The sequence below is a fragment of the Thamnophis elegans genome, chromosome 11 (assembly GCF_009769535.1).
Source record: "Thamnophis elegans isolate rThaEle1 chromosome 11, rThaEle1.pri, whole genome shotgun sequence".
Taxonomy (NCBI): Eukaryota; Metazoa; Chordata; class Lepidosauria; order Squamata; family Colubridae; genus Thamnophis; species Thamnophis elegans.
Genome location: NC_045551.1, coordinates 40,343,210 through 40,366,249, shown reverse-complemented (window position 1 = coordinate 40,366,249; position 23,040 = coordinate 40,343,210). Strand labels below are relative to the sequence as shown.

Below are 23,040 nucleotides of genomic sequence, written 5' to 3'. Positions count from 1 at the left end.
AATACCACTGACATAAGAAAGAGTAAAACTATTCCTACTTTCTGTCAGAGATTGGTTTTGATCTGAGGCGGAATTATGGATTGATGCTGCATAAAGAAAATTATCAATTCAGCAGGCAGCTGCAATGAAAAATGCAACTGTCAATACTGCACTATCTTCACACCTAGATAAAGGAAATCTATCTACTCTGGTCACAGTTCTTCAAAACAACTGCAAAGCAAAAATCAAGATACCGATGACCAGCAAAATGAGCAACAGAATGGAGCCACTTTCTATGAGGTAAGAGTTCAACAACTGCAATGTAAACCTTAGTGGGAAAAGAAGTGATAGAAATATGTACATCCAGTGAAAAGAAAGCAGATAGATGGTTTTTGTTTTCAAACAGAGGAGTCCACTCAAATGAATGATAGGAAGTTTTAAAGTCAGAGTAAAAGGAATTCATTATACCATCCATTTCCGAAAGAGATGATAACCACTGTTGTGAATGGTTTAGAAACGGGTTAATTAAATAAATTAGTGCAATAGAAGATTGTGAAGTAGACATATACTTTACCTATAACGTCTAAAGATAGAGCCAGCTTGGTGCAGTGGTTAAAGCACCAGATAAAAACTGGGAGACGGTGAATTTTAATCCCATTTTAGGAACAAAACCAGCTGGGAGACCTTGGCCAGCCACCTTCTCAGACCTAAGAAGAGAAGGCAATGGCATATCACTTCTGAAATCTTGCCAAGGAGACTGCAAAGACTTGTTCAGGCAGTTGCCTGGAATCAATATTAACTTGAAAACACCAAAAACAAAAACAAAACCCCAGCTTTCTAAAGTTAGGGTAGATCTCCTAAGTAGATCTGATGGGGAATCAGAAATAAGATTGCTTCAAAGTTGTATTAAGAATGGAATTTATTTCAGAAAATGAAATTCAAGAATAAGCAAGCTCCCTGCCAAAGATCAACAAAGAGGAAGTATGTTTCCTTTTATACAATTTCCCTTATCTCTAATGGTAAAGAAAAGAAAGTTTCTTAACAGTGAAAATTTAAGAGTTTGAAAGTGATAGTTTAAATACAGTAACTGGGAATGACAAAGGTTTTTGATAGCAAGCAAAATAGGAAGGCAATTTTTATACCAAGGTCCATAGAAGAGATGACAAGTGAATGAAATTAGTATACTACAAATAAATATTAATTCAATCCAAATTCAGATCTGAACAATAAGCTTAGACAGGAAAGACAAACATCCATATCATAATATAAATCTATACATACATACGTACATATATACATACACACACCTCCTGGCGATCCATTTATCGTATCTTGTTATTATAAAAGATAGATTAATACAAAATAGGCCCTAAAAGCAGAATAACTGGTTGTTGTTCATTAAGTTTTACACCCCCCCCCAAAAAAAAGGTTAAAAGAAATCTGGCAAAAAATTCTTGAAAACAATTCTTCTCGTTCAAACTTTCTTCTAAAATGTGGACTTTGATATGGAGTAGACATATCTTATTATAACATTTGACACAGATTTAACAGAAAATAGTTTTTAGGTAGAAATAGAAATAATTCATCTAAAACTGGCTTAAGAGAACAGTGTATTAAAGAAAAACAGTATATATAGGTAGTCCTCAATTTACAACCATTCAAAATTACAGCAGCATTGGAAAAAGTGACATGGCAGATCCTTGCAGTTAGTAATTGCAATATCCCCATGGTCACATGATCAAAATTCTGGCACTTGGCAACTGGCATGTATTTGTAACAGTTGCAGTGCTTCAGGTCATGTGATCACTATTTAACAACCTTCACAGCTGGCTTCTGATAAAAAAAAAGTCAATGGAGGAAGCCAGATCTGCTTAATGACCATATCATTCATTTAACAATTGCAGTGATTCGTTTAACAATTGTGGCAAAGAAAGTTGTAAAATTGGGTGTAACACATTTAACAACCATCTTGCTTAGCCCTGGGAATTCTGGTCCCAATTGTGATAGTAAATCTGAGGACTATCTGTATCAAAATTCAGTACTCAGGGGGTTGAACAACCCACTTGGAAGTGGCACAATACATAATTTGCTAATCCAAAGAATTACTCGTATTTATACCACTGTACAGTACTGTATCCTGTGCTATAGAGAAAATACTGCAGGTAAATTAGGCTATTGTAAGTGAGCACAGATTATTGTTGACAGCAACTGCTAAACAGCAGCAGCTTACAAAAAGGTTTTCTTAAGTTTTGAAAAAAAAAGTAGGTAACAAGGTAGAAGAAGAAAGAGAAAAATCTGCACTTTTCAAAAGGAAAAGGGCCAACTGGAGAAAAGAACAAAATCTAGTTACTCAAATAATGTTGAATAGGTAACTGCGATACATGATAAAAATATTGTCTATTCTTCTGATCTTTAGCATGTGCATGTATACCTTGGTTTCCAGTACTAAGGGCAACTTTGATAGCGACTTCTCCCCGTTTGCCTCATCCACATTCCTCTTGGTAATGTGCTGCTCCCAGAGGCTTCATGTCTATGGTTATTCTTGCCAAGAGATCTTCTCATCTGTGGTCTCACTCTTCTTCTGTTTTGAGTTTCCACTTAGCTATGTCCCCATGACATCCATTCTAAGGTCATGATTCATTTGAGACTGTTATAATATTATAAACCAGCTATTAAAGGATGGCAGTGATGAAGCATATAGTATTTAGAACATAAAAATGTGCAATGCTCTCAGCTAAAAACAGATTCATCAGCAGTTCCAATTCCTATTAAAATTATCAACAGACATCCTTAGGAACCTTATCTTAAAGGTAGATGCTTGATGTTAATCTCACAATTTCAATTCTTAACAAGCTGCTGTTTATTATATATGAATAATGCTACCTTTCAATAATGAAAGAATTAAAAGTTGCATATGAAGCCAGTCTATTTCTAACAGTCTATAATGAATTCTCTTCCTAAAACTAAGATTGCAGAGCACAAATTACTTTGATTAGGAACAGTAACTCTGACATTGAAAAATTGCTACTTTGCTAATTATAATTATAAGAACATGACTGCAAATTTCGAAGCCAACGTGTTATAGTGGTGAAGGTGCTGCATTGGGGAAATACAAGTTCACGTCCACTCTCAGCCATGAAGTTCACTGAGTGGATTTGGGCCAGTCCCTCTTTCTTCAATACACCTCATAATATTGTTGTGGGGAAGAAAAAACTGAAAAATGCAGTGCATGCATCTTGAGTTCCTGGAGGAAAGGCACGATATAAATCTAATAAATCATAGGTATCCTGAAGACAGTTGTAGACGAAAAATGTGGTAACAAATATTATTTTGCCAGAGTTTTTGGTAGTTCTCTAATGGTTTACTAGAGAAGGAGAAAGGAAAATTCATTTCACTCATACAGGTCAGCTGAAAAAATATCCACTTATAATGTCACATACTTTGAACAAAACATATCTAAAATGTTTGTCAAAAAAGGGGATGTTGAGGTTATATGAAGACTAGCCTCCAAGAATAATTTATGCAACTGCCAGAGTTCCTGCAGCTTAAAATATTTCTTCATTAATGTCAAGAGACAATTTAAGAAAACAAAATCTCCATTCTTAATATGCTTATTTAAAAATATTCAAACTTATATTGTTAGTTTATAAATTATAAAAAGAGATACTGTAATTAGGCTAAGCAAAAGCATGCAAATCTATATATTCTATTATCTGAATTCCTAGATTAGCATTAAAACCAATCACCGCAACAAATACCTCAACAGTATGCCTTGTGTGCAGAAAGGAAGCGATACTGAACATTCAATGCCACAACTGTAAGATTTTCGGAGAAGCACCTGTGGCAGTTTCAGCAGTTTCTATATGGAATGCTCCCCCTTTCTAGGATTACTTGAAAAAATCAAGTCAATTCGAATTACGTAGCTGTAAAAACATTGACATGTGTAGTTTTTATAGTTTCAGAATCTTCTCTTTGATTTAAAAAACGGGCAATGGTGCATTAAACAGGAAACTTACATCATAAGGGATCACATATTTTGCAGGCAACATTTAGACTAAAGTTATAGTAACATACATAAAGTGCAGTGGCACATAATTCATTATAATTAAGCCAACATCATGTGACCACCTTAACCATGAGACAGTGCGCCTGACTCAAGGACGGACTCTCAAGCACGGATTTTCATCCTGAAGCCCAATGTAATTCTGTCAGTTCTCTGAAATGTAAACATGATATGTACTAGAAACAAATCGTCAACTCATGGCTTCTGTTACTTTAAAATTTGGCAAATTGCAAATAAAAGTGAATTGTTAACTATGCCTACATTAAGAAAATAGCCAATACATGGGATTAAGCAGAACTCTTGCTACTGAGGCATTTCTTCCACAGGTTCCTCACATACTAACATATGGGCACTAAACAAAATCAATCAATCAATTAATCAATTAACCAATCTAAGAAACTCTAAGCTGAAAGTTTTAACCCTTTGGCATCCAAAAATAGAGAACACAACAAAGTGATCTTGAGATTATTTTAACTGTTTAAAAGACAGATTGGGAAAACTTCTCCAGAGTTGTTGCAGAAAAACTGCACGTACACAGATATTATGGTGCCATGTTTTCATTTCATATTGACAACATCCTTTAAACCTATTCACTACTTTAAAAGTAAATGGACTACAATATGTCTACTTCTCTACTTCACAATATGAATACTTACAAAACAGCTAAACAGCTGTTAGATGTATTTTCAAAAGGATTCACTTTTTAATTTTCCCCAAGACTTTTATATAAATTATAAAAACTAATTTTAGATGCAACCTTGCAAAGGTTTTCACTGTCCCTTTACACCTGACACTACCAGTAGAATTTAAATCTGCACTTTAGGGGAAAAAATTCTCTAGCAGAAAAAGCAAATGATTTTTTGCTTGAATACATACATATATATATTTATGATTAATTATCTAAACTATTATCTGTAAGAGAATATCATTTATAATCCCTATAGAAAGCACCTCCCAAAAGCGAATGGAAGAAATTGGGAAATTTGATTTGAAGGATCTTAGCAGCAAATGCTAATGATTGAAATCGTTTTCACATAATTTTGGAATGTAGAAAAAAGAACCATTACTTCTGCAACTACAGATAAGTCTATGAAAGTAGTGGGGCTTGCCCACAGCAGGAATCAGCTGAAGTTGGACTGAAGGCTACTTTAGCCAAAACTGAACTTGAATCTTTGCTACTAGAGATACTGAACAAATGGCCAAATACACATATTCAGATTAAACTCCCAATTCCAAGTTAGGAACCATCATGTAAAACTAAATGAACTTAAAGAGATGAGATAAAAATTCCTTCATAAATATCATTCAGGAAAATAGATATAATATCCTTTTTGAAAATATGTTGACTAGCTTTTATAAAGAATTGCCACAAATAAGAAACAGTAACATTTTAGTTAGATGAAAAGCTATTGCAACTTTGGACCAGAATATTCAGAACCGTAAAGCCTACGAACATGAAATTTGGCACGTATGTTCCTCTTGGCTTTTAGGTGCTCGTTAAGAAAGGATTTTCTGAAATCAGATTATTAGTATTTCTTATATTATTATTAATACGCTCCGATGCTAAGGAGTTAAGACGTTCCACTCCCCCATCCCACCTGAAAAGAACTCTGTTCCAACTGCCACTTGGGCTTGGGCGTTGGCAGCGCATGACTCATCTGGCTTACATGTTGGCAGTTTAGACATTCTACTCCCCCACCCCACCTAAAAACACTCTGATGCTAAGCAGTTAAACTGAGAAGGGGATAAGATAGGAGAGGCCTCTATGGGACAAGCCTGAGGAAGAGAAGGGGATAAGATAGGAGAGGCCTCTGTGGGGGGATAGGAGAGGATCAGTGATGCCAACCTGAGGGAGAGAAGAGAAGGGGAATAGGAGAGGAGAGGCTTCTGTGGGGCAGGTCTGAGAGAGAGAGGGGAAGAGAAGAGGCCGATCATAACTACTCATTAATTTTCAAGCTGTAAGTATCAATTTATCCACTAGTTTCGTAGCGGAGCACGGTATTCAGCTAGCACTGAATAAAGAGAGAAAAATTCAGGAATACCCACAATGGAGAAGTGCACTGTGGAGATGGTAGAACTTTGTGAAATGGCTAAATTGACTTGTCTGATTAGGGAAGGAACAACAGCTACTTTTATAAAAGGCTGGAAAACCCTTTATGGACATTTGATAAAAATGCGACAAAAATTAATCACTGATACCAAGCTCTGCAGATTAAAAAGGGTTGTTTATGGAAAAAAGGGAACCAAGATACGTAACTTGGGAAGATGACAAATGGTAATAATCAGGCCAGTAAGTACTGCAAAGATCAGAATTCATTTGGTTAGGTACATTTCCCTTTTTCTTTGACTTAATTTCTCATTTTTTCTTCTCTCTACTTACAGAAGCAAAGAAGGATATTTTTTTATTTGTACTGAGCAAATATCTTTATGAGAATTTAGAGTATACAAAAAGTCTGTATTTTTAATGCTATCAATAAGAACAATACTGTAAAAAGAGAAAGAGTAGATAGTCTTAAAAGTTGGAAAGGCCAAAGAAGAGCAATGATTTTTCAAGATGATACCTAGCATTAGGATAGCTTACCAGGACAATTTTGCTGATCTATACATGATGGAATTATTCTGCAAATCTTCTCATTGCAATCTATGATATGATTCTAAACAAAATTTGCAAAAAGTAGAATGATTGGAAATTGATATTGCAATTTTTTTGGCTTTAAATCAAAAGATGTTGTGATATTTAAAAATGATTACTGTTTGCGGTTAAGAGTTGCTAGCAATAAATACTATAGTGCTGAAGAAGCTTATTTGAATACTAAATTTTATTCATATTATTTTTACAGGATGCCTTGCTGGAAAGTAGTAGTTAGTCCCCTGACTGACATGTTATGCATAACTATTGTTTTGCCTTTAAAGACTGATGAAATATATGGGAATGAATATAAATAGCCAGTTGCCAAGATGAGGAAAAAGGAAAGCTGCTTAACCTAGCAAAGTTTTTTCTTTCTTTCTTTTTTAATACAAAGGCTTCCATCAATAGTTTAACACTGGAATTATTCTGGAATGAAGAAAACATACTGAGCTGTGTTACTTGTAATTTTGTTTAATCTTAAAATTCAATGGACTACATTGAAGTTGTCTCCCAGAAAGGAAGGAATATCATTCATCTGATCCTTAACACTTTCTTCTTAAGTCCTGCAATTCTGAAACCAGCCTAAATACTTATAAACCATAAGTTGCAAAAAAGCTGCAAGAACATGAATAGATACTGTAAGGAAAAGTTTAATAGAACAGAATAGAATTCTTTATTGGACAAGTGTGATTGGACACACAAGGAATTTGTCTTTGATGCATATGCTCTCAGTGCACGTAAGAGAATAAAATAAATTCATCAAGAATAAAAAGGTGTACTAGGAAACAAATAAAAACAATATAAATTGAAAGATACAATCACTTATAGTCATAAGTGTGGAGAGATAGATACCAGGAAGGAAGAGAATAATAATAGTAATACATTCTTAGTAATTATTGACAATGTTGTGGGAATTAGTTGTTAAGCAGAGTGATGGCCTTCAGGAAAAGACTCCTATGCTAGGCATTTGTTCTTCATGTATTTGTTAATAAGAAACTACATATCCCTTTTCCATTTAATACTACACATTCATGTAATTGTATAGTTTCATAACAGGTTTTTATAAAAACAAGTTTATGAATATGTATTTATACTGCAGAGAACATTATAAAAGAAATGTATCTTCATATTTAGTACTATATTACTATCATGCTAAAAAGGCAAAAGAAAACATGGCACCAAAACTTGTAAATGTACAACTCAAATGTTTGTTATGCAATTTTCATTTTCATCAAACTTCACTAATATGGATAATAAATATTATCTGTCCACATTAAAAAGTTACACCTCAAACCTTTACTGATATGAGGACATTGGGACCACCTGCTTCCCCTCTTCACGTGTCCATGAATACAGAATCAAGTTAATGGAGCAACCATGTTTATGTCTGTTGTGCATACTGTCACAGAATATGCTCCAGCTAAAATGAGAAATACCACAAACATATCAAAATATTTTCCACTGTGGTTTATTAACATTGCTTTCTATTAAAGTATAAACAACTTTGAATTCCAACTTAAGTATTAGGGCAAACAAAGCATTTTCACTTACATTACTTTTCTTTGCTTTATTTCAGAACTGCAAGTTCATACTTTTTACAGGAATAAATTAAAAATATAAAGGAAGGTAATAAAAATAGAGAGCCTTCCATTTCAGTTAAATGGTAACAATGATTTAAATACTGAACTGTATTAGCATTATAGGTTACCAAATGCTCATATGTTCAACATTTTTCATGTCTAAAGATGAAAAGTATCTTTAGTTTTAAGCTTAGTTTTAAATACATGTTCCTTGAAAGTATTCAAGGTAAAGTATATATGGATTATCTCATTTTTTTCAATGATCCCAATGTACCAGATTTATATAACATGAAGAATTGGAAATGCATGTTGTCACTTTTTTTTATTTTTAAAAGCCAGCATTTTTGCTCTATAGCAAAATAAAAGCCAGTTCCATAGTAAGTCAAGGTCAAACAGAATGCAGGGGTTCAATTAGCATAGCCATATTTCTGTACTGTTGATTCTTACTGACTTTACTGAATGCTTTCTGGTAAGTACCACCAGATTTTTAAAAAGCATGGGATTTGTACTTTGTATTGTCAATGTGTTTTATTCCTCATGTTTGCTTACCATCTTGTATAATATAATAAGCTTACTATCTCCAGTTTTCAAAATAGATGCCTAAAATGTCATTTCCATTTGAGGATATTACTATCTCAATTTGAAAGCTAGAACAATCCAACTCTTGTATGGTATCCTGCAATTATTAGTTATGACGTCAGTTATCACTACAAATTCTGAAGTTTTAAGGAAAATTACACAAGAGTAACAAAAATTCTCAACAAGTCAGACAAATGCTAACAATCTTCTATGATATACACTAGTGCCATTTATATAACTCCTACATTATTATCATGATTATTAATTAAAATTTACTAGTCACCCAAGTCTAGTGGGTTTTTGTTTCGAAAAGCAGTGTGTAAAACATTTCAAATTTGAAATGGGGAAATAGAATTGAAAACTCTAAAATCAGAACATTCTAATACTTTGAAAGACATATTTTCAGATATCACATTTTAAAGCATTTTTAATTTGAAATGTGTCCATGCTTGCAATGCCCATGTAGCGTAGCTGCTTACCAGATGTTCTAGGTAAATAAGAGGTATCATTATTTATCTATATAGCACACAATATAAGAAATCTAAACTGCTTGGTTTAGATGGAATGCATACAGAAGATACAAATTTTGAACTCCATGATCAAATCTTTTGAGTACAATTCGAATAAATGAATAAATGAATCTCCTGACTTAGGTTCTTCTGCATTTTCAGGGTTAGTGCTTTTTTTCTTGCAACAATATTCTTTTATGATGCCTGTTATGTAATTGTTATTAACAAGACTTGCAATTACCTGATATGTGAGGCAAGTAATATTAATTACTTCTGGTTTCTACTAATGAGCAAACAATGTGTGCAAGACTAGTGGCCATATTCCAATACAAAATGCTTCAAAAAGCAATTTTGTAAAATGAACCCGAGTGCATCATCCCCTTTATCTGTTTCCCAGCAACTAGTCTTTGAGAAGGATATTGCCTCTCTCTGACCTTTTATCTTCAAGCAAACAAATCAAGTGGAAAGAAAAGGAAAAACCATTGAAAAGTTAAATATGTTAAGATGGTGCAGCCAATGAGTTTCCTACTAGTATTATACTAAGAAAGATTCAACAGCTACTGAGCAAAATGTCCTGCTTGCTTTTATGTAAAATAACTACTCTTCATAAATTTAGTACTTAATTTTTATATCTTTGTAACATTTCTCTTGTTCTAAGGCTTTTAGTTTAAGACAGTATATCCTCAAAATAAATGATGGCTTAAATTTTAGGCATTCAGTTTTGAAAACATAAATGTCTTATTCTTAAAGTATACAGGCACAGGGAAGTTTCAAATAAACAAAGGGCAATATTTTTATGGCAATAAATAAAAGTGAAATATTTTTACCAAGACCATTTGTTGATTAGCTTTAAAAAGATGCACAGGAAGATTCATGTATCTCTGTGTTGAGTTTCAATATTAGCAGATTAATTAAAATGGAAACCAAAGGGTTAAAGAAGCAATGAATTATCTTGCACTAAACTGAATTTATTCTTCAGATTAAATTATAACACACTATTTAATATAACTAGCTTCAAGAGAAAATGCTAATGTCATTTATATTATAAGCCATATAGCTTATACTCAACAGTTCTAGTGAACACTGCATCCATTTTGTCCAAGCAGTATGTTGTCACTGTAAGATTTTCTGAGTATTTTGCAGGGCATAACACCTTTAAAGAAAAAGTTAAAGAACAAACTACAAAAAAACTACTAAACATGCATGCCTGAAATTCTATCTTGGCAAATATCTAGATGGTCTGTCTTTTTTACAGTTATATGCTATTAAAATTATTCAACTAAAATGCAATTAATTGTATTAACTATTATACAAATGTTTCCTATATGACAGAGTTATCACTTTAGCACACTTACATAGGAATTCTAATTACTTCAATGAGTAAATGTGCATTGCAAGAGCTAAAGGATGTGATAAATATGTAGCGCTTGCATAGTTCAGCATGTCTTAACTGAAATAATTTCTATGTTGTCTATTATTCTGGATTTCTTTGTTAATGCCTGAATTCACTGTTCTATGTTAGTTAACTAGACATACAACTACTGAAAATATCCCCCAACCTTACTTACTCTGTTTGAGCTCCATTAGCCACAAGAGCATTTATGCATTCCATACTACCAGATCGGGCTGCTTTGTGAATAGGAGTTTCACCAACATAATCCTGTAGCAAAAACATAGCAAATTAATTTAAATGATGTATGACTTCAATGAAGGATTCTTGGACTAAAAATAATAGAAATGTCATCTGGATAATATCACCTAACAAAGAGAAACATTCACAATTAACTTACTATGGTACAAAGTTGCATATAATTATCTGCTAAGACAAGCAGAATTGAGATGAACTGCCAGATTTGCTAATATGTTCCATTAATTTTTATTCTGCTTTGCTAATTAATTAACATTGAAGGCAGCTAAAAACTTAAAGGCAAAAATAGAAAATAAAAGATAAAAGTAATGTTTAAATTATACATACTAAAATTATTAATATTTAAAGGTCTGATTAAAGGTATTGTTTTTATATTAAAAATACTGGAAGCTTCCAGTTACTGTTCATAAATAGTCCTATGTTAAATTCTTGTGGATCAAGAAAATAGTTTTTGTAATTACCAACTTGTAACTGTTTCCTTTGAAAAGGAGACATGTCCCACTGACATGGAAACACTGATTATTTCCATTAATCATAAAGATAGAACCAATTGACTTGACTAACCAAGAGACAACTCAACATTATCATTATTATCATTAACAAATAAGAAGTAGAAAAGTTCCCAAGAGTATTCTGATATACAAAGCACTTGTAGCATATAGGCGCACAATTTAATCAATTTATATCTGAATCAACAGAGAGCAATCTATATGTTACAATGTGTTACATAGGATACAAGGTCTTTAGGTGAGTGGTGAGATGTGGTGACAAATATAAAATCATAAACTCAATGTAGAAATAAAAACTTCTAGTACATGAAGTCTAGAATAACTCAACAGTACATCATTGTCCTAGTTAATGCAGAAAGTTAAGTTTGTTAAGAAGACAGATAAGACATGAAAAATCCTTATGCAATGCCAACTATAATAACTTTCAAAATTGACTAATGGATATTGAATCAAAACAACAAAATGAAAATCATTTAATCTGCCATAATTCGTCTCCTCTGCCTTCTACATCACAGCTACACAGCTGGAAACAAAATCTCTGCAACACCTGCTAAATAGGTATGTTTATTCAGAATTGTTTTGGGTGACAGATGTTCTAGGATCTTTAAGCTGGTGGACCACATTCATTGCCACATATATTAGTGGTTAAGATAGCAACGTGAAAGGGAATAACAATTAGCCTATTTTCCTCTCCTGAAATCTCTTATCACTGCTATTTACAGAAAGTCCTTGACTTACCATGGGCCAGAATGAATACTTTTATGTCAAGTCATGTCACACACACAAAATTATGTACCACATTTTGGATGCTTGGCAACTGCTTACCTTTATGACTGAATGCAGTATCCCTCGGTCAAATGATCACAACATGCCACAACATGATTATTATTTTTTTACTGCTTTCAGGTAATAAAAAGTCCATTTGGAAGAATAGGTTTACCCTTATGACCATAGCATTAGCTTAATGATGACCATAAAAAATGTCATAAAACCAGATTCAGTTACATGGGTGTGTCAATTTACAACAGGAAATCTGGTCCCAACTGTAGTCTACGACTAACTGGATCACTTGAAATATATTTCCCAAATCATTGCATCTCATAATACCTTAAAATTTTTGGATTTTGGCTTTGACCTGAAGCCTCATCATGATTTGCCAAGGCCATTCCTTCTGTGTTCAACTGAAGTAACGTTAAAACTAAGAAGAACCAGCTGCAAAACTCTAAAACTCTTTAAAAACTAGGCAGTTTAATTGGATTTGCATTCCATTATAATTTTAGCTAGATTTCAAAAACTTTATTGTAATTCAACAGCAAGTCTATTAAATAATTCTGTTAAACCGTTATAGATATGCAGCAGTCTACATGGGCCCAAGAACTGGAGATCATTCAGATACCCACAAGGAAGGGCTGAATATTGTTATAGCTATGTTTCAACGTATCTGAGAGTCTATTCCTATGGATCATCATTCTTCCTTATGCAGCATCCCCCATGTTTATTTTTTTATCTCTTCTTCCTGGATGACATTGCCTAGAACAGATTTGTCAAACTCAATCCTATTGCAGGCCATATCAGGAATTTGTTTGCCCTTGGGGAACCCGGTGTGGTTGTGGTCTGGTCGTCACAGACGACTGGGTGGGTGTGGGTAGACCCAGGGCAGCAGGAGCCGGTCCCTTACTGACTCTGGGATGGCCCTGTAGGCCAACTCCACAGCTTATCGCAGGCCGGATCTAACCTGCAGGCCATGTGTTTGACACATCTGGCCTAGAACCTTCCAGCAGATGAAAAAATTATTAACAAATCACATAAAATACCATCTAATATAAACTGTAATTCTAAGAAGTTTCAGGGCCTACTTTGGTTAAAATGCAGTGCATAAATACCATGATTACCTTCAGTGATACATCTGAGAACTCTGGAATTAAAAGGGAAGCATCTTTCTATTTAATGCAGCAGACTACTGTCTATTTCAGATGCATAAAATGATTTGATAAATACAGTAAAATTAAGAAAAGTCATTTAAACCAATGTACTGACTTAACTGACTTTTCTTAAAAGTCAATTCTGTAAGCAATAAAAGACTTAGTTAAACAAATGTACTGACTTAATCAAGTCTTTTATTGCTTACAAGAGTGCTCCAATATTTAAGATTTAATTTTATTCTGAACTAACTGTAGTTTTGTTTTTAGCTATTTTTTTCAAATATATTCAGGGTTTTATGAAGACTTACATTAAACATATATTAAAATAACAAAATATTTTTCTACAGAATGTAAAGAGAATGGTTGAAGATGCCTGCATGTTCTGCATCTTCACTTGTGAACTGTGCTAAAAGAAGCTTCCACTCATATTTCATAGAACGCAAATACAATAACCTTTTTGTTCACTGACCTATATAATGATTAAATCAGCACAGATACTACATTCTAATTCAATATAGTTAGTAACTTCTATAAAACACAGTAATTCTAGATGTGCAGGTCTTGTTCCAAAACTGAGAACATGCAAAAGAGGGGCACAGAACGCAAATCTCCAGTATGCCTCAGAACCTGCAAACATACAACGATTGCATTAAAGGAACTATATCCAAAAGCAATAGAACTTCTTGAATTAGCATTAGATCACAATTTTAAAATAGCATTTAGAATGTGAAAAAATGATGATACCTGCTTGTTTATGTTGGCCCCTGATTGAATTAACCAGTTGAGACACTGAGGATGTCCTCCAAAAGCAGCAATATGGGCTGGGGTTTGCGCAAAACGTGTTGTACATGCATTTACAGTTGCTCCAGTTCTCACTAACTGGATTAGACATTCCAGCTAAAAAAGAAGGGGAAAAATGATGTTTCAGCGTGTTAGTGACTTCATATCACATATCAGTATAAGCCGTTACATTCTACAACCAACGCCTGTACACAAAGCCTTTCTATATGACATTTGGATAAAACAAGTCTGTTTCTTTTTGTCCCTTTGAGTCAGGATTGACTGCTGGAAATGGTTTTCCACTGTTTCCTTCCTGGGGCAGATAGAGAACAACTAGCCCAACATCACCCAAGGGAGAATTAGAACTCAAGTCTTCAATTTCTAACCTCATGCTATGATCACTATACCAAACTGGCATTTTACAACAGTACAACTCTGGTTTTTACAGCTTTGGCTTCCTAGATGTTCTAGAGTTTATAGATTTTATCTTACACAAAATAATGTGAGCATATTTGAGATAAAACTGGATTTTCCTGACACTTGTGACATACTGGCCATTGTAATCAAAAGCATAATACATGAATATGATTATCTACTGTGTCTTTCTAAAATCTTGATTGATCAAAGCTATGATAATCCTGGAGGTCATTATCTGTGGACATTTTGGTAATGCCCACTGTCATATGGAAGCTAATAAGACCCTACATAAACTTCTTATTGTACATTACAAAGGAAGACCCTTTAAGCAGCTATGTCAACACCAGAATACAATTCCCTCTTATACCCATTATTTTCTTTTCTAGGTCTCTCCCACATCTTAAAAATTAACATATTTTGCACTTCTAAGACTTAACTGGAAAGAACATCTGAATTCTAAAGCAACTGGCATTTTCACTCTGGTAACCTCTAACATGGTTAGACAGGATTATAACCCCCAAAGGAACAAGCTTGTGATTCAAGAATGCTCCTGGACTTGTAGCTCCCATCTGAAATGAAGTCCATGGCCTGAGGGACCTTGGCCCAGCTTCTGGCACAACAATTATGACCACCTGAATCAGGAGATTTTGGTGACCCATATTCTCATGAACATGCAACTGGACTAAACCCAGCATGCTCTTAACAAGCTTTTGAAAAGGCCACAGAAACTGTACATGAATGTAAAAGCTACTGGATGGCGGACTCCATATAGGAATCAGAAGAAAGCTGTTGGGAAAGGAGCTGTTCTTTGATGTAAAAACAGGCAACCCAGCCCAGATTGTGGTAAGGAAATATTTTAAAAACACTTTCTTAATTGTATTTATCTAAGAAATCAATCTGACAAATGTCCATCATGGTTTTTGATGTTGACTAGTATTAGATAACTTCCTGAGATGTGGTTCTTACAGAAACACAGGCCTGTACTATTACTGTAGAATAATACCTATTTTACAGTCACCACACTGTCTGTCAAACTTCTGAACACATTTTAGATCTGATTATTATCTACAAAGATCTACCTGGTGTGCTACTGAATTATGTGGGAGTGCAGTGGTTAGAATGCAGGACTGCAGGCTACTTCAGCTGACTGCTAGCTGCAGTTCAAATCTCACCGGCTCAAGGTGGACTCAGCCTTCCATCCTTCTGAGATTGGTAAAATGAGGACCCAAATTGTTGGGGGCAATATGTTGACTCTATAAACCACTTAAGAGAGGTCTTTAAAGGACTATGAAGCCGTATATAAGTCTAAGTGCTATTGCTATTATCATAGGGCCAGCATGTTGAAAATGATCCTGCACAGCCAGTAATATACATGGCTTGTTTAAGCATCCACTTCCTCTCCCACATACTCAATTATGAAGGAATGTGGTTCAGAGTATAGTCTTCTTTCTGTAAACCTCATATTTGGAACATGCTACCTGGCTACCTATGCTTGGTTTTTAAAAAACCACAAGGCCTACCTTCCTTTTAACTAGACCTTTGATGATTTTAAAAGACACTTAGACAGATGTTAATTATATTTATACAAGCAAAAAATCCTGTACATCATAATTTCCTAAAATAACTTTGCCCGAGATGCTAATTAATATAGATTCTACTAAGACAAAGATATGAACTGAATTCAACTTCAAGGCTGGAGAGATGAGTAATCCAAGATGCACTGTTAAGATTGAGACTAATCTCTTTACCTAGTGTATTTTTCAGAGTATAAAACGCACTTTTCTCCTCAAAAAAGAGGTTGAAAATCTGGGTGCGTCGTATACATTGAATACAGCATTTTTGGCTCCTGAAGCCCTGCCCCCTCACCTAAATGGCCGTGCATACCCTTATAGAGGCTTTCAGAGAGCTCCTGGGGGCTGCGGAGGGCAGAAATGAGCAAAAACCGCTCAGCAAAAGCCCCTCCCAGCCCCCAGGAGCACTCTATAACCCACTATAAGGCTATGCATGCAAATTTTTTTTGACAAAAAACGGGCTGTTTTTTGCTCGTTCCCGCCCCCCCCGCCCCCGGTCTCTGAAAGCCCCTCCAAGGCTATTCATGCCTTTTTTAAACAAAAAACGGGCCATTTTTGGGAGGTTTGCAGAGTGCAAAAACCTCCCCCCCCCTTTGGAAAGTTCTTTAACTGATGGATGAGAATTACATCGATCAAGTACTGTGCCAGCAGAAACAAAGTCTTAGGTGCTGCACATTGTCAGCGATTTCCTTCTCCAGCACATGGATAAATATACCTGGAAACATCTACCTACCTACCTACTCTCTCCTTACCTACCTACTGTATTTCTCTCTCTCTCTCTTCCCCTATCTACTCTACCTACTGTATTTCTCTCTCTTTCTCTCCCTCTATATACCTACCTGCTTTTTTTATAAATTTGCCTCTTCAAAACCTTGGTGCATCTTATACTCTGGTGCGTCTTATACTCCGAAAAATATAGTAGTTATCAACATAACCTTTTTTCTTTTTCTGTCCATCAGGAAAACTTGGAAACTACCTTCCATACCTGCTTAATCCAAAGAGATGAATCTTTGAATTGTGGGACCCCCCCCCCGCAAGAATGAAATATTTTGGAGAATATTTTAAAAGGGCAGATTAGAAGAAATGGAAAAAACATGTTTTTTAGAGACATAAAACAGTCCCCAAGTCTTTTAATAGCCCCTAGCAGATATTTTGTGCCCATTAAGAAAGATTGGCCCAGCTATCTACAAAACAAAAGAGCTTCATCTTCAGAGTGATTGGATTAAGAACAGGACATGATCTTTCAGGACACAATAGGATTAACTCAAGACCATTTAGCAGAAGACACAGAGCTCACTGTATTGCAAAATCTCCTAGGGGCATTTCAGACAATACATCATCTCAGAGTAGTCCAAATGGTCAACCAAACTTAGACCAACACCTAGGATTTGCATTTCCTCTTTTGTCTATAGAGCCAACTATGATTCCTACATAATCCCATAGGAATCTGACAACAGCCAACAAAATACATGCACAAGGAACAGAAAACTCAAGAATTAGCCATCTCATTTCCCCATTCAATCTTTCTACAAAATGATTTTGTGCATTTAATATAAGGTGTTTAAAGATTAACCAATCTTAATTTAAATGTGTAGTTCTGCATCCAATTCTTGAATGTTTAAAATATAATTCTTTGAAAGCCTGCTTTTAATAAACTGATTTTGGGAAAAGAAATTTAGAATGGTATCTTCTGTATGTATAAGAAAATGTTTATTTCCTGCACTTCACATTATCGGGTCTATTAAACACATATCTCTGAAATAATACTCTTACCAATTAAAGCTGTTTAAAAGAAAGTTCAGGTCACAGTGGCTAAAAATACAGGATACGGTATAGCTTATATCCTGATACTGGCTGAGAACAAATCATCTAAGCCCTTTTTTATAACTCTCTTCGAGCATGATTCTGAAAAAGGACAATGGAAAAATTTGAGAGAATATAGGAAAAGATAGGAAATAAATGAAAATCACAGAATAAGCAGGCAAGCCTCATGTTAAAAAATGAAATTTGTTAAACACTGAGCCCCATTCACATCTTTGATACCCTTCACTGGTCTACAACCTTCAAAGTATGATTCAAGTATGATAGTTTGCCATCCAAAAATTGCCCATTCCTGTCCTAGGATTTTGGATTTGAGGCAAGTCTACAGAAACAACAAATAAGGAAACATCACAAGCATTAAAGAAACTATGAACTAATTTGGGGATATATATTTCCCCATATTCAAATACACACGCAGAGAGACAAAATTTAAATTCAGCAAATTGTTGTCATGATTTATTCAAGCCTATTTATTCAACACGCAAAAGTGATTAGACTAAAGAATTTATTTAAAATAAATAGACAATATTGTTAAATCAATTAAACATTGCATTCTATTGTTTGATGAAATGGATTTCTTAAAAAAATGTTACTGATCAAAGACTTCCTTAATTTTATCAAAGTTACTAATAATGCATCTTCAGATTGTACGTAGGAACAATGATCTTAAAAAAAATATCATAGCAGAACTGTATTTGAACAAATTGGACAGTAAATAAAAAGAAATTATAGAGCTGAGTGCATTTATAAATCTATAATTTTTAAATATTTAATGAAATGTAAGTCAATTTAGAGCTTCAGGTAATCACATTTTGAAATAAAACTGTCTTTGTTATGCATTTAGGATAAAGAACAAAAATATAATTAAAATATAATGAACTATTAATAGATATGTAAAAGTTCATTAATGGTAACTCAAAGTACTGTATATACTCGAGTATAAGCCTAGTTTTTCAGCCCACTTTTTGGGCTGAAAAAAGCCGCCTCGGCTTATACTCGAGTCAGTGAAAAATTTGCCTGAAATGGAGGAGAAAAAGGGGCGGGGCCATGCCGCTGGGTGACACTCGTGAATGGCCCAGTGCCCCTGTGAGTTTCCCCTCCCTCTGTGTCAGTTTGCCGCGCAGCGCGCACCGCACCATCCCCCCTCCTCATGTTCTAATGTAATGCAGGGCTGTCTTACGATTCCCCTTCCTCCCCCTCCTGCCGCTCTGCAACGATGTCCCACCTCCTCCTTGTTATGGCAAGCAGCCACATAGCGATGTCCCACCTCCTCTGGTACAGTGATCCAATGTTAGGAATCACTGTGCCGTGTGTCATAGGAGGCGGGACATCGCTCCCGCGGCTGCACGGGACATTATCATCACAGCGGGACATCAGCATCATGAGGTGAGTGAAGTATTTCATTGAATACACTGCTAGTTTACTGTTTTTCTTTGAAATAAATATTCAAAAACATTATTGGTATCTATTTTTATTTTTGAAATTTACCGGTAGCTGCTGCATTTCCCACCCTAGGCTTATACTCGAGTCAATAACTTTTCCAGTTTTTTGTGGTAAAATTAGGTGCCTCGGCTTATATTCGGGTCGGCCTATACTCGAGTATATACGGTAATCTTCACCCAATACTTGGTGCCCTACCAAGAACAAACATTGAGACATGCAGGGATGAAGAATAAGTGCTTCTGGAACATTCTCAACCTCCTTCAGCACTGGCTTTTCCAACTCACCTATAGGTTAAAAAAACTATCTTGTATAGAGCAAATGAATATTTTATTCCTTTGGGCAAATAACAAGAAATATGGGCTGGCTATAGTTCTGAATGTAAAATAAAATTCAGTACATCTGATTCCAGGAAAGGAAACTAAAGTTCAATTATGACTTCTAGCAACTGCCTGTGGAAAAATCCCTGCAATATTTTTCTGGCAAGATTTTCAGAAATAGTTTCCTCTTGGCTTCTTCCTAGAGCTGGGAGAGAATAAATGGCTCCAAATCACCCAGCTGGCTTTGTGCCTAAAATGGGAGATCTTAGTTACTCCCCATTTCCAAATCTGCTCTCTTACGCATAACTCAGCAGTATCACCAGAAGTTGCTTTACAGGTAGTCCTCAACTTAGGATCACAATAGAGCCCAAAATTTCTGTTGTTAAGTGAGTTTTGCCCCATATTATAACCTTTCTTGCAACAGTTATTTAGTAACAAGGCTGTTAATGCATCTGGCTTCCACATTGACTTTGCTTGTCAGGAGGTTGCAAAAGGATGTGACCCCGGGACTCTGCCACAATCATAAATATGAACCAATTGTCAAATAACTGAATTTTGATCATGTGTCCATGGGGATGCTGCAACTATCATATGAAAAAACAGTCGTAAATCATTTTTTTCAGTGCCATTGTAACTATGAATGATCACTAAATGAACTGCTTTAAATCGAGGACTACCTGTATATCTCCCTCATCCAGCTGCATTAGCCCTTATGCAAAACACTCCAAAGACTACCAAAATCAACAATTCATGTAAAAGATCCTTGAGTTACTCTGCAGGAGTAAACATTGTATCTCATGAGGGAACCTCTGAAAAGAAAAGTGAAAACTACAATATGAGGGGTGGAGTGCTCTAGTCCCACTCTCAAAGCACTTCTTGGCTTTTATGACCTGTTTACATTGGATATCTTTGAGAAAGTCAGCAAAGGTTGGGAACAAGAAATATTGTTGAACACAAAAGTCAGTCACCAAGTAGCAAAGGGTCACATTAATAGTTTGGAGACGGTGAGATCGGAGAAGATGATAGGCTTCATCCTACATATAACAAGGGGTGTTCTTGAAGGGAGTTTGGGAATACCCCTTTCTCCATTGTGCTTATCATTTTTATCTTTTGCTTTTTTCAATGTTTTACTGATTTTATCATAGTTTTTTTGATCTTGTAAGCTGCCCAGAATTGTTGAGAGAAAGTTTAATCCATTACTAGACAATCTCTGCAGAGCTGGGTCATTTCAAAGGCATTTCCTTGTCAGATTCCTCAATGTCTTCAACAATGACAGAGCTAATGCAATGCCTTCACTGGAAAAGTTGGGGTGCATTTAGAGATGTATCTGCTTTGAAAATAATTAAATGTCAAATTGTATAGCACGGTCAAACATGAGCACAAGAAAAGGTTTATGACATTTTGTATGTACCAAATTAGTTTTGTATGTCATGAAATGTTCTATGAAATTTGCCAAATTTTAATTCCATGCGAGTCATGGGTCCAAGGTTTTGAATTCTAAATTAGCCAACCTGAGGTACCTTGATTCAAAAATTGATTCAAAAGTTTCACCCAGGTTATTGGAATCAGAATTTTAGTGGGGTATGTTCCCCATATCTCAATATATAGCAAACGGGGATGTCACTTTTCAGCCAAGAAAAGACTGGGAAAAGGAGACAATGTGAAGACTAGGAACCACAGATAATCTTGTCCTGATATTAAGTGGTGACACCTTCTACTTTAGAATTATTCATTGATTTATATTTGTCAGTCAAGGAGCTTCCACAATCAAATGTATACCGAAAGCTATATGTATCTTTTGAGACCTAACAGCAGAAACAACTTTTACAAACAATGGGCATACTGTACAGGTACCAAAGATAATCACTGTCTGGAGAGGAAAATCTGAAGAGATGAAAGGCATAACACTTAACAAGCAGGCCATGTGGGAATGCGCCCTACGGGAGAGTATCAAATGAGGCAACCCATATGGGCAATATTTATATTTGTATGTTGCTCTCTTCAAAATATAGAAAGTTAAGAAAAAGGGCAGGACCTGGGTGCTGCTTAACGTCTTAAGCGTAAAGAAACCGTCAGGAAAAAAAAACCAAACTCATAGGTACGGTGATTAATTCCTCATTCCGCCTTGAATTCCGCCTCGTTAGTTTCTGCGACGTTCCTCCCAAAATAACCCTCTCGTGAAAAGTGAGCCTCCCTATGATCTTTATTCAATCCGAATACAGGTATATTAAAGGGGGGGGAGATGAGGGCGTTTGCAACGTGCGCCCAGCAGCGCCAACGGTCCCCTTCCCCACTGGATCTGCTGTCTTGTTCCGAGAGTGCACTTTTGCACCTGGATAATGAGATGCTTTTATTCCCTCCGGCCGTTGGTAGTTGCCGACCCAAATTACAAACAGATCTCGGGCAAAGATGCGTGCATAGTATGGCGGCTCTACTCGCCCGTTTCTCCATCGACCACACCGGGGCGAGTAAGGCGGGAGAAACCCTTTAAGATGGCGGCGGCGGCAGCGCGCTGCCGCCCCCGCTGCTCTCGCCAAGCCTCGGAGGAAACCGCAAGCTCCCTTTTGCCCCCGAACCATCCTGCACGCCGGATTACTTGGGAACCCGACCCGGGCGGGCTCTCTCACCTTTCCGAAATGCGCGGCCCAGTGGATGGGCGTCCACCCGTAGAAGGAGTCCTCGGCTGCTAGACTTTCCCGGGGCGCGCACTGGAGCAGGGCGCACAAGGCGGGCAAGTCTCCGTCGCGGCAGGCGCGGTGCAACGGAAAGCGGAGAGCGAGCAGCTCCTCACTGGAGAAACCCGCGTCCGGGCTGGATCCCAGCGACATGGCGATCTCAGGCAACGTGCAGGCGAAGAATCAAGGCACGGCTGGCACCAGGCAGCTGGGGCTTTCAGACTGTGGAAGAAACCACCCTCGGCAGCGGAGCTAAGGAAACCCTCGCCCCTTCCACACCGCCCCAACAGCCGAACACAAAGAAACCGAGGCGGGCTTGCAGGAACCCCGCCCCGGCAAGAGGCGGGATTTGCACTGGGCCTGAATTCCGAGCGCGACTCGGTGGGAGGAAGCGGGGGTGGCATTCAAGCTATAACGACAGCTGCGCCCGACTGCCTAGCTTTCATATCCCTAATTCCGGCTTTAAAACAACCTCCTCGCTCTCATAAGACAAGCATGAATCATAATCACCTTCGCAACTGGGACTGCAACCTGGCTAAAGGAAAGTGGCTGGAAATTCGAGCGCCTTCTTTCTTTTTAGGTGGGGCTTCACCTTCTG

The 23,040-nt window shown here is 36.3% G+C and overlaps 1 protein-coding gene across 2 annotated transcripts in view; it reads right to left on the bottom strand.

Annotated features, from left to right (window-relative positions):
* ANKRD10 (ankyrin repeat domain 10) overlaps positions 1–22,763 on the bottom strand; it is a 31,577-nt gene extending 8,814 nt beyond the window's left edge. The window contains exons 1-3 of one of the 2 annotated variants that reach the window (XM_032226788.1): positions 22,395–22,763; positions 14,163–14,315; positions 10,908–10,999 (exon numbers count right to left, since the gene is read on the bottom strand). In XM_032226788.1, the coding sequence (XP_032082679.1) occupies positions 10,908–10,999; positions 14,163–14,315; positions 22,395–22,595 (446 nt within the window). In that variant the 5' untranslated portion in view covers positions 22,596–22,763. The remainder of the gene's footprint in view (positions 1–10,907; positions 11,000–14,162; positions 14,316–22,394) is intronic. The other variant, XM_032226787.1, reaches the window with a different exon arrangement.
* Positions 22,764–23,040: the final 277 nt, after the last annotated feature.